The 12,655-nt window shown below is 44.4% G+C and overlaps 2 protein-coding genes across 2 annotated transcripts in view; both read right to left on the bottom strand.

The window, feature by feature from the left end:
- Positions 1-5,552: 5,552 nt before the first annotated feature.
- ENDOD1 (endonuclease domain containing 1) lies at positions 5,553-12,426 on the bottom strand. Its single transcript, XM_077775023.1, has 2 exons — positions 12,421-12,426; positions 5,553-9,797 (listed from the first exon to the last, which is right to left on the bottom strand). Exons 1-2 carry the CDS (start codon positions 12,424-12,426, stop codon positions 8,595-8,597), a joined length of 1,209 nt encoding a protein of 402 aa, XP_077631149.1. The 3' UTR covers positions 5,553-8,594.
- A 130-nt stretch (positions 12,427-12,556) lies between these two features.
- Positions 12,557-12,655, bottom strand: part of LOC144240653 (lysine-specific demethylase 4D-like) — a gene marked incomplete at its 5' end in the record, with an annotated part of 46,311 nt that continues 46,212 nt past the window's right edge. Inside the window, one exon of the mRNA XM_077775022.1 lies at positions 12,557-12,564. Within this exon, the coding sequence (XP_077631148.1) occupies positions 12,557-12,564 (8 nt within the window). The remainder of the gene's footprint in view (positions 12,565-12,655) is intronic.

The raw sequence follows: 12,655 nt of genomic DNA, 5'->3' as shown, positions 1-12,655 counted from the left end.
TGACTTGCATCAGCTCAGGAGCCCTGATTAGACACGTTTCTTCTCCATTCTTTCGGTGACGTCACACTGGCAGCTTGAAATGAGCCATGGTTGGAGTATTTGTACCAGAGAAAATGAAATCAGGTTTGTCCCTCCCACTCCAGAAAGCTGGTGGTTTGGCATTAACCAGCACACCACTGGTTATGAGCGTCATAGACCTTGCAGCCTAGTTACCTCTTCCATGTATATATTTCTACTTTGATCTGCAAGTGGCTGATCTTCTATTTGACCCGGAGAGAGCAATTTGCTGGCATTATTTCCAAGATCTTAGATTTTTGTCCCCAGCCCTCACAGGAAAGGGCTCATCTGGGCAAGGGGCTTCCCCCGCTGGGAATCTGCTCCGAGGCGGGCTCCTCCTGACCCCCAGCGCAGTGCCTTCCATCATGCCCCTCGCTGACCAAAACAGTTCCTGTGTGAGGCCGTTGCTCCAGCTGTGGGAAGGATTGCAGATCATTTATTCTAACTAGCTCGTGGTGACACAGTGCTAACTCTTCTGAGACTCTACTTTCACATAAACAGAGACAGCCCAAGGAAAGAGAGCCAATGGGTGAGACTGCAAGCTGCTGGAAGTTCTCTGCCATCCAGGAGATCTTCTTAAATGCTCTCAGGTTGGCTACCATCTGAGTAACCCTGCTAATCAATTTCGTGAGTCTGGGAAGAAGAAATGCTAACAACGATACAACAATGAGACAATTTCACTATCCTTCCCAGAAATATCCCAGAGAATTTACCTGACTTTTGGTAACCCTCACGCAGAAGAGATAAATTAAGAACACTTGATCAGAAACATCTGTGATTCAGTGATAGAAAATTACCTGTTGAAAAGCAGAGATTTATTACCTGCAATTTGGCGAGGCCCTAAGGATGGTCCTGCCCATCCATCCCTTCTTGTTTTGCAAATGCACCAAGGAGTTCATCCAGAAAAAGTCAAGTAACTCAGAGGAAGCAAATTCCGGTTTCTTGTGTCCCAGGAGCCCCCTCCGCTTTGACCAGCCTGCTTATTCCTCACTTCTGAAACTTCTACTTCCCTGAACGTTGACTTCCAGATGCAGCGAACAGGATACACCTGGCTAGGCCCAGTCAACAAGTGTGTTAGGGAAATACATACTTGAGAGATGCTCCAGACACACAATCCTGGAAGTCACTGTCTGGTGTTCTTGGAAATAGATGACTCAGTGGCAGGCCAGGGCCGACCTTCAGTTTGCAAGCTGGTCTGGGCGGCTTCTGTCGGTTCTCAGAGGCTCCCCTGTGGCTTTTCACTCTGGTGTGTTTTGTGTTCAGCTCTATTGTTATATGATTCATATAGTGTCTTCTTTTCAATACCTAATATTCCAGGGACTCAGCTGACTCATACACGAGGGATGTGCATGAGGTAAATGCAGACCAGTCGACTGAAGACAGGATTTACTGAGTTTTGAGAAAATAGACCTAAGGATGGATAAGAGGCAGAATTCTGAGGACCTTAAATCCAGAGCCTTCCCATGTTCAACATGTCTGCCAAACCCGGTCCTGGGCTAAACCATTTATGCATTCTAGAAAGCAGCTTTAATTTTCACTTGTACCTACTCACATTTTAAAAACTGAACCAGGGGCACCTGGGTGGCTCAGTTGGTTAAGCGTCCAACTTTGGCTCAGGTCATAACCTCATGTTTACTGAGTTCAAGGCCCACAGTGGGTGTGCTTGAGCCCTGACAGTGCAGAGCCTGCATGGGATTCTCTCTCTCCCTCTCTCTCTGCCCCTTGCTCACTCAAGCACCGTCTCTCCGATAAATACATATGTATATACTTGCACACATTAAAAAATCTTGAAAAATAAATAAAAAAACGAACCATGCACCAAGTTTTGAGGGAAGAGTACCAACTCTAGAGCCTCCTATAATAATAAATCTTCATATTTATATGCTACTTTATAGTTTACAAAGCTTATTATCTCATCTGATCTTTACGGAAACCCTACGAGGTTGATATTTTTATTTGGGGACTTTCCTAAAAATATCTCAGGAGAACAAAGGCTTGAACCCAGGCCTATGGAATTCAGGGTGCAGGCTAACAAACAAACGAAACAACACCAAGGAACCAGGGGCACAGCTCTTTAGGGAAGCGTGTTAGCGCACAGCTCCCGGCAGATTTGATCTTGAACTCTTTTTGCCTTCCAAAGATGCTAGAGATCCTGGGACCTCTTGTTAGGATGTGGCCTTTGCTATGACACTGAATCTTCAGGATGGCTCTAGATAGTGCTTTTCCAGATAAGAGCAGTACTGTTCAGTACAGTAACACTTGGGACCTCTCTGTACACCCATAAAGTAAAATAAATAAATAATCTGTTTTTTATGGTGTGTTGGTCCATCTTAGCGAGTGTGCCCTTTCCCTACCCAAAAAAGAATCACATACTCCCTAAAAGGACAACAGCCCTAGACTCCTACCATCAAAGTCTAGATAACTGTGAGTGTACCTGCCAATACAGAATGTTGGGGCAGATCGGATGAATTCCTGTAGGTGAAAGTACTTCTGCAAACTCTAGGGTTCTAATAGGTGAATCTACCATTTTCAGATGAAAAAGAAACCAGTAAACTTTTTCAGATGGGCAAGAAATACGCAAAATTATACATGTATTTAGGAAGGACCTATAGACAGGTATGAGAGTCCTTATGAGTGCTGATTCAAGGCGTCACCCTGTCCCACTACCAAAATATTGTATTTATTCTCAAACCCCCTTTCATTAAGCATAAGTTACATTTTTCTATACTTTTAAAGTCACATGAGTTTAACTCTGGATGGAGGCATGAGCCGGAGTCCCCTCGGTACTCTTGTAAACTTCTCCCCCCTCTACCCAGGAGTCTTCCAGTGTTTTTAAGGTGTTCACAAAACAGGACTTGTCCCAGTTGGGGCTGTCTGAGCAGGTCTCCATAGGGAAGGGGCTCTGGCTTGGAAAAGTGATCTTTCAGGAGGTATAACTCTGTCAAGATAAAAAGAAGCAAGAGTGATCCTGAAGAGTCAAATCTTAGACACCCAGAAAACACTGAATACGTGTATCAGTTGGAGCAGAAACCAGAGAGGGATGGAAAGATGCTCAGTTAGAGGTGGTCAAGAGGTGGGTGGGAATCACCAATGAAAAGGGTAGTTCAGGAGCCAAGTCCAGAAGCTCTGAACATCTGTCAACATGGCTCCCCTTTTTTCTTAATGTTTTATTTATTCTTGAGAGAGAGAGAAACAGAGCATGAGAGGTGGGGTGAGGGACAGAGAGAGAGGGAGACACAGAATCTGAAACAGGCTCCAGGCTCTGAGCTGTCAGCACAGAGCCCAACGTGGGGCTTGAACTCACAAACCCCGAGATCATGACCTGAGCTGAAGTCGGACACTTAACCGACTGAGCCACCCAGGTACCACACCCCCAACATGACTATTTTTAAAAATTTGAACCAAGAGTGATCCATTAAGTGGGCCAACTCAGGACACACAGAATAGGTAGACCTCTTATAATTTCGTAATTAATCATCAAAATTATCTTTCAGTTCATCTACGTAATATGGATTCTTCTTTATAAAAATAATCTCTTATTTTGAAAGTGATTGTGCCAACTTCAGAGATAGCATGCAGTTTTCTATCATACTCAAGCCTCCCCAAGTCCAAACATGTTGTCAGCATCTTCTTTGGATATAGGTATTAAAGATCAATTAGTGGGGCACCTGGGTGGCTCAGTCAGTTGAGCATCCAGCTTCAGCTCAGGTCATGATCTCAGGGTTTGTGAGTTCGAGCCCCACATTAAGCTCTCTGCTGTCAACAGAGCCTGCTTCAGATCCTCTGTCCCCCTCTCTCTCTGCCCCCCCCCACTTGTGTGTATGTGCACACTCACTCTCCCTCTCTTTCAAAAATTAACACTAAAAAACAAAAAGGTTGGTCTTTGGGTACTAATTCATGACGTCTTAACTCACAAGAGGCTGAGGAATAAAGCAGAATGACTATTTATGCTAAGAGCCATCATTTCTTCCAGTCGCTAAAATATACGTACTCTGTCTAGTTACTTCCCTTCCAATGTCAGGGTTCCTGGGGAGCTGAATCTGTTATCAGACTGCAGACTCAGCAAGGAAGGGGCCAGGAGGGAAAACTCCTCTATTCCAGAGACCAGAAACACTCATGCCTCCCTTCCTGAATAGTGCTGGAAATATGGCAGTTCCCGGTCTCAGAGCCTCCTTCGTCTAAACTTTAGGTCCAACCCTCACCTGTTTCCTCAGACATATGGACACCTCTGATGAGGCTCTGGATTCCTTCACCTTCATTCATGGCCTCAACTCCCAGACTGCACTTTAACCTCAGCCTTTCCAGCTCAGATCTACAACTACCCTGGGCTCTAAGGCAACTTCCAGGCAATTTCATCCAAGATGCATGGATATTATTATCAACAGTAGCTATATCAACAAGAATTAACATTTCCTGAGCACTTATCACATGGCAGCCATGTAATGAATGCTGTATCTTCATTAACTCAATGAATTCTTATAACGACCCTCTGAGTTTAGAATAATTAACCCTGTCTTACAGACGAGGAAACTGGGGATTTGGGTGGTAACTTGTCCAGTATCACATAGTTGCTAAATGTGGAAGCCAGGATTCCAGCTGAAGTCATTTTGACTCCAGAGCCTGGGTGCAACCGTTGGGCAATACTGTCTCCAGGCTTGACCTTGACCCACCACCTCCCAAGAGTGTCTCACAGTGGACTCCTGTATGCTGAACACAGCCAACAAAGACAAGTGGTCACGAGGGCTTTCTTTGTTGAAATTTAAGCTTAACGATAATTAGTTTGGAGCGTAATTATTAGAAATCAAGCCACGATCTGGGGAAAATGCCTACAGAAAGAGACAAGGAGAAATTCTGAGAACCCATGAAAGTCAAGCAGTCCACACTGTATTGCTCCTGGTGGAGTATGTTTTAAAAATACTCCACCAGGTGAGCTTGGGTGAAAGGCTGAATAAGACACACAATCCCACATCAGGTCCTGCCCAAATGGGAAAACAGCCAAGAATCACCTCCTATGGGGTGCCCCACCTAAGGCCACAGAGAAGACCAGTTCTACTCAGAGACTGCTTGTGGCTTTTCATACCCCACAATACTGTGGGGTATTCCTAATGAATGAATAAGTGTTTTTGTTTTTGTTTTTTTTATAATTCTCTATGTGATTCAGAATCGTGAAGGAATAAGCCCTTGGTGCTTACTTCTGAAGGACAGACCACAAATACCTGGTGTCCCAAATAGCTTTTCAGAGGAAAGAACATTGAACAGTAATGCTAAGGCCTCCTTCACTGATCTAACCCTCTCGCATTATTCAACAACAAAAAATTTTTAACAAAGCTAGATGAGAGCAGAAGCCACTTGAGTTAATGTGGATAAAGAAGAGAATGGGAAAAAATAAAAATCACAGATAATCCCCAAAGTTCATCTCAACCATCAGGATTCTCCTCCTGTAGTTATTTTATGGTTAATAACATAAATAGAATGACACAGATTGACAGAACGGCTCATGGGTTGTCAATAATTACTTTATTGAGCATTGCAAGGTGCACAGCATTGTACATAGCTCGAAAATGTCCAAAATTGGCTTTTGTCACACCCTCTGTAAAGGCTTCCCCAATTTCCATGGTTATGTGGGCTTTCTTCCCATTCTCCAGGGAGCCTGCTGCTAGTATGTTCACTGAATCACTAGCCATGATGTGTTATAGGTTATCCACTGTACCACATATGCCCCCCACTAGATTTCTGAACTCCTCCAAGATGGGATCCATGTCTTACTGATCTCTGCAACCTTGATGTTCAAAAATACATGTCTGATAGATGAAAGGCTGATTGAATGATGAGTGCTTCATTCTAGTTCCTTCTCCCAATTCCCTAGTCTGCATTTAGGTGGAAGTGCTGATGGTGAGTGAGAAGCCAACATTCAAAAGGCACAATGGAAAAAAGGAGTGTCCGAAGGCGAGGCTGATCCACAGACTAGAAAATGAGCTCCATAAGAATGAAGAGTTGGCTGACCTCCCCTGGGCCTGAGAACATAACAGAGCCACAGAAAAATCTTCAAGCCAGAGACAGGGTTCATCAATCTGAATTCTCACCTCAAAGCCCAAAGTAGCTTGGTAGGAAAGGTCAGCAGTCCAGCCACCTGCAAGAGCCACTTGTAAATGAGAGGCACAGCCAACCCTCACGGTCCAGAGTAGAGGATCTCAGCCACCTACCTTTAAGGATATATTTTACTTTATTATCCATTCCCAGATTTCACAAAAGGCCGCACAAGAATAAATAAATAAGACACTAAACAACTATAGGTAAAAAAGGAGACATTTCTAAATGGCTCCTAAGAAGCAGTTTGGATGCCCTGTTCCTTGCATGGTGCCAAGGGGCTCAAGCTGCCATGGAGGCCCGCTTTGGACCTGTCGGTATACAGGTAATATACTGTGAGGGAATACAGATTTGGCGGGAGGCGGTAAACATGAGGCTGTGCATGGACGGCTAATCATTTCATCAAAAAGGCTGAATCCAATTGATGAGTCAGGGCCGAGACTCTGCTGGATGGACGATGGAGGAAACCCCAACCACGGTCCAGGAGGCAGCTGAGTAGTAACACACACACACCGCATTATGTGACATCGCAGGTGTGGCAGGACACACACAAAAGACCTTGGCTCCTGGCCTGTCATCATCCAGCAAAGAAACTAAAGGCAAGTCTGGCACCTCCCTGTACCTCGGTGTTTTCATAAGTTCAGGGTTTGGCCAGACCATCTCTCTTGTTAGATTCCCTTCCTTTCATCCAGCAGGATTCTTGACCCGTTAGTACCAAGGCAAACCCTCACCCTTCTACGTACCTTCACGCTGCTGAAAAGAAGGGAAGCCCAGCTACAGATGTTCACACTCATGAACAGAAGTGTTGGTAAACAACTGCTCAAGAGTCTTGAAGAAATCTAGCACATATCTCCCTGTCATGGGCTAGTCTGATGTTTGTAATTCCCAACATCGTACCCCTAATTGATCAGGATGGCTACGCTTCTTACTTTGGGTGCAATTCAATTATTTTTCAGCAAAATGTAACTCCATGCACTCACATTTCTTGTCTTACTGACCCGCTGCAAATAACTGGCTCGTTATTCTCTCCTTGTTGCCTTTCTGGATCCCAGGTATTTGCAATGACTTTCAGATGAATGGTACCCTGCACCCCCAAGATCAGTATTTTACAGTTGGCCCCTTTCTATCTCACAGCAACTCTTTAGAATGTTCAGAAAAATCCAGATGATTCCAGCTCAGCTGCGGAAGGCAGGGCAAAGTTTGGAAGATTCTGCTTTCTCTTACAGGGCACAATTTAAAATAGCAAGTGCTTGATCAAAGTAAAAAAAAAAAAAGGATTAGCTCTCAAATCAAATTTGCTTTAAGGGGAGACTTATGTTTTCTAGCCTCAAACACACTAGAAAAATAATTTCCTAAGACATAGTGATTGTTAATCAAGTTTATACCTATATAAACTTAGATACATATGGATATGGACTTTTTTTCTGAGATAGCTAGAATAGTTTTTCCTTTGTGGCTCTTTTGTACACACTTAAACCAAAACAATTTAAGGACAGAGGTCTGAGTGCTTTACGGTAATGTGTACTTCCTTGGTGTCTAACAAAGACTGATCGAGAATATTAAAGAATGCAAATTTTCCTATTAGCTTAACATGTCAGTCTTTGCGCTCACTCTTGCCAGCGAGAGATTTCATTTACATCAAGTTAATCCAAGCTTGCTTAAGGATATTCTCAGACCTGCAGCACCAACTCAGAGCAGGGCTCTCTCTGACCCTTGCAATTCTCTTCTTTACACCCAAGAGGACTGTACTAGACTGTTCCAAGGGCAAAAAAATGTTACATTCAAACTTTGTTATACCACATTTAACATAAAATGCTTATCATTACCTAAAAGAAAAATGCAGCAAAATTCATCTTTGGAGGAAAAAAACCCCAAACAACCTTATAGGTCCTTGGAAGCCATGGAAAGCTAAGGGATAGAGCAAATTCTTTATCTCTAGGAAAGTTATTTTTCAACAGGGAAGCATGTCTGCACACTCCCAAGGTCAGCCGAGTTGGAAAGAAAGAGAAGCAAATGAAAATGAAATCAATATCATCTATATCGGTTCGGCCTTAAGTCTCAGAGAATAACAGAAACAAGATTCCTTTCTCATTTGCTTCAAAATTCTTTGGATTGCAGTTGCCTTCTAATTCTTCCCTTCTCTGTAATTCTTAGTTATCACAAATGAACACCAGAGAATCTCGGGTGGTCCATCTGTAGCAGGATGAATAAGGATTCTAATGCTTGTCCTATACATAATCCCACCCTCAACCTTTCTCTTAGGTCAATTCTAAATTATACCATCTTCCTTTGCAAAAACATGCAGATACCCCTACCCAAGGCCAAAATATAGTGGTAATTGACAGTGAACAGAAACCCACTGCAAAGACAAAATATTCCAGCTTTCTCTATTAAAAAAAAAAAAAAAAATCAAATTCACTGTAACTGGACACTACTAGGTCTTTTGAGTTCTAGAACTCCCCAGAATTGTCAAAAGTAACCTTATAGCCAATCCTCTTGCAGATACTAAAAAGAACCTGAAATAGGCCACCCATAGTACCAAAAGCAGCGTCAAAGAGCAAAGAGATGGTGCCACCAAGTCCCACTGCTATGTCCTTGCACACAATCGGAACCGCAGCGATGGTGTGCACAGGGAACGTGGCCACATCCACAAGGACTCGGACAGGAATGCCCAGAACGCGGCAAACGGCCTTCAGCAGACAACAAAGGATCCGGAGAATGGCCCTGATGATTTTGACCATGACTTTGAGTACCTTCCAGGGAATGCTTGCCAGCTCTTCCCCAATGGCCAAGAAGTAGGAGACAGTGGCTGAACCCAGGCGGTAAAGGCCACTTTCTATGCCATTAATCACTTGCTTGGTAACAAACCACAGAAAGTACATCATGTTCTTCAGGATGCCCACTGCAAGATAATAAAGTAACTGGAAAAGCCTGATGATGGGGGTCGCGAGCAGGCCCATAAACTTGCCCAAAAAGCTACTCCTCTCCTCAGATGCCTCTGGGGGCAGCAGAGCAGATCTCTCGCTCTTTGCACTAGGGAGGGCACTAGCACCCTCTTCCGATTGCACCGTTCGCTCTTCGTCCTGGACCTGGTTAACCATTTCCAGGATTTTTTTCATTCTCTCCGTGTCTTGCTCAGTTTCACCGCAGTTGTCCCGGAACAGCTGAGGGTTAAACGGAAGCAGTTTCTCCAATTCTTTCACCATCACGTCTTCTATGACGTCACCGTCCCGGGTATGCTTGACAAAACCCATGGCCCAGCCGCTGCCAGGGACAGCACAACAGGCCGCCAGCCAAACAAACGCAGGGATGGACACTTTGCCATGCACTCTGCGGTCTGAGGGCACAGCGCCCGTGAGGATATACAGGTCTTCCCCACTGCCACACTGAGGGCTCAGGGCGCGGTCCATTAGGCTGTTGACATTCATGTACCACCGCTCCCGGAAGGATGGGGTCATCGGAGCTGCATTCGTGAGAGCGAAAGTAGCCACGTGTAAATCACTGCCAAGCGAGAACGGGTACAGCTGTCCTCTTTGGTAATCAGAATCCACGTAATCTGCACTCAGGGCTTGCTTGCTTCCCAGGTTGTTCACGGAGGCGATGGCATCAGCCTCATCAGTCACCTCCTCCAGGTTGCTGGTGGGATCGTCAATCTGAAAGAAGAGAGCAAGTATTGAGATGCTGTTCACAGCGGAATCGCTGCGCTTGAATCCTTCCTCCAAGGCGCTAGGGTCCCTATGGCATGAACCCTCTGAGCACTGGGGTTTGGAAGCGCTTGGTTCTCTGGTGCACACACACTTCGTCTGAATATCCCACGACTCTGGTGTCCGATAGCGGCTTCCAGCTAGGCTGTTTCCTGTTTGATGTCCTGATTACACTCACCCCTGCTCTACGGTAACACCCTATCACACACGCACACCCACGCACCTGCACATGCCTGCACTTGCATACACACACACAACATACAGACACACAAACTGGGTATGATCAAGTCATTTTACCATATCATTTATAAAACATTAAATCCCCAGGTCTTCTGACAGTCCGCTAGCTGACCTCCGCTGACAGAAGTGCCCATTACGATTTCTATTCCCTGTTTTAAAGCCAATTTTTTAACCTATGACAAAACAGTCTTCTGATCCCAAGCTGACTAGTATTTTAATGTCATCCGTTACAGTATCATCTGAAAATCTAAAAGTCAGTAAAACAGCTTGCCATCATCATCATGCTTACCTAACTCTGCAGAGCAATCAAGTATGTCTTGGTAGGCTTCACTTTCTGAAGGAGTCAGTGTGTATGAATTAAAATACCTAACTCAGGTATGGAAAACTGTACTAAAAACAGTAAACATATTTGATTTAGAAAGTCTAATATATTCTTTGACCTGCTGCCATGCAAAGGGAGATGGATTTTTCCACGCTCTCTGCATAGTTTAATGACCTGGCTATTGCCATTATAGTAAATTACTGACAACACTACTCTCTGAAGACAAAAATACGCCTATGAGGTAAGGGGTAATTTCAGATTACATTTCTAGGTGACATCTGTCCTTTTGCACACACCACTGAATCTTACTCCTTGGTTTCCCAGCGGAACCTGTGGGCAGAGGCACAGGTACAAAGCTCTCTCTGTGTAATCCACCTCCCCACTGACCCGGTCCCCCTGGGCCGCCCACGTCATTTGATACAGTTCCTGTGTTTAATGGAAAAATTTTTTCCTAATCACAACATGGTAAGTAGGTTTTAGAAAAATGAACTCTCGCCCTCCACCAGCATCCGGCCCCATAAATAATCTTATAATAAATTCCTTTTTCAAATTTAGTACAAGAAAAAAAAAAACTGTCTCAACCAATGAGTTGGCCTTTATACAGGACAGTAAAAGCTATTAAAGCCCATGGGATTTCTTTTGTGTTAGAATTAAATGAAAGGAGAGCTTCCATTTTCTTGCCAACATGCGTGTAAGAAAAATAGACTGACAGAAAACTGCAAAGGAGTACTGGAGGGGAAATATTCACCCACTCAGCAATATTTATTAAGCGTATATTGTGTGGGACCAGTACTATAGAAGGAAGCATTAGGACTGGTAACAAAAACCACCACTACCACCACTACCACTTCATAAGCACTATATGGCAGGCACTATTCTAAGAACTTTATGTGGATTAAATCAGTGAGTGTCTATGCTAAGTATTCACTCATTTAAACTTACAAAACAAACTGGGTACTGTTATGATCATCTTTTGACAGATGAAGAAACTGAGGCACATCAAGATTAAGCTTACTCAAGGTCACACTGTGAGTGGTGACATCACCATGTGAATGCAGAAAGTCCAGCCCCATGGCTGGTGTCCTCAATCACTGCCTTATATGCCTCAAAATAGGCCTTCACATTAAGAAATTCACCATCTATTTAGGGAAACAAGACAAAGGTACAAAGTTAAATAGGAAACCAGGAGAAAAACAACAGTGCAGTGCGGTTTATGTTAATTGCTGAATACATGAAACAAAGAAAAATAGCAAATCTATTTTCGGAGGAAGGAAGGGCACAAGGAATGCAGTCAAAGATGACTTCTCCCGAAGAAGACAGAAGCTGAGGTGATATTAGAAGGATGTGCAAGATGGGGAGAAATTTAGTGAAACAGAAAGGTCAGTAAGACTTAACAAGACTTCTCCACCAAAGAAGGCATGGGGGCAGAGACCAGCAGCCGGTGAAGATCAGATTCTGACTAAGGAAAAGTGAAGGCTGAATTAGAAGTGATAGCAGGAAGCAGACTATAAATGGTCTGATATTGGGGCGCCTGGGTGGCTCAGTCGGTTGGGTGTCCGACTTTGGCTCGTGTCATGATCTCACGGTTCATGGGTTCGAGCCCCGCATCGGGCTCTGTGCTGACAGCTAGCTCAGAGCCTGGAGCCTGCTTCAGATTCCGTGTCTCCCTCTCTCTCTGACCCTCCCCTGCTCACGCTGTCTCTCTCTCTCTCAGAAATAAACATTAAAAAAATAATAAATAAACGTTAAAAAAAATCTTTTAAAAAATGGTCTTATATACAGACAACTCATCACAGGATAATTATCACTACCACCTAGAGAGTGCTCACTACGTACCAGGAACCATGAAAAGTGCTCCATACAAAGCATCTTTTTTTAATCCTAATAGGGTCCCCATTACCCCAGATGAGGCCAACATTGTAAAGCAGGCTTGTCAATGACTACAATTTGGAAAGCACTGCGCTGCTGCATCCATTCACTCATCACATAACCCTCCCAGCTAGGCGTTACCGTCATCTCCGTTTTGCGCACAGGAGCACGAAAACTTAAGCCTCAGGTACAAGGTCACCCAATATGCAAGTGGCAGGGCCAGGGCTAACACCCAGCTTCTCAGGCTCCAACACCCCAGCCCCATGCCAGCAGTGGCCTAGGCCTCTGGGGGAGCAAGGAAACACGAGAGCCACAGGGCGGCCATGCTGGAGGACAGGCAGAGGACAAGAGACAACTGGAAAACACTGATGGAGCC

Source organism: Crocuta crocuta, unplaced genomic scaffold (assembly GCF_008692635.1).
Source record: "Crocuta crocuta isolate KB4526 unplaced genomic scaffold, BGI_CrCroc_1.0 scaffold1293, whole genome shotgun sequence".
In the NCBI taxonomy this organism is placed as follows: Eukaryota; Metazoa; Chordata; class Mammalia; order Carnivora; family Hyaenidae; genus Crocuta; species Crocuta crocuta.
Note: the sequence above shows the minus strand (reverse complement) of the source record. Positions and strands in the feature narration are given on the sequence as shown.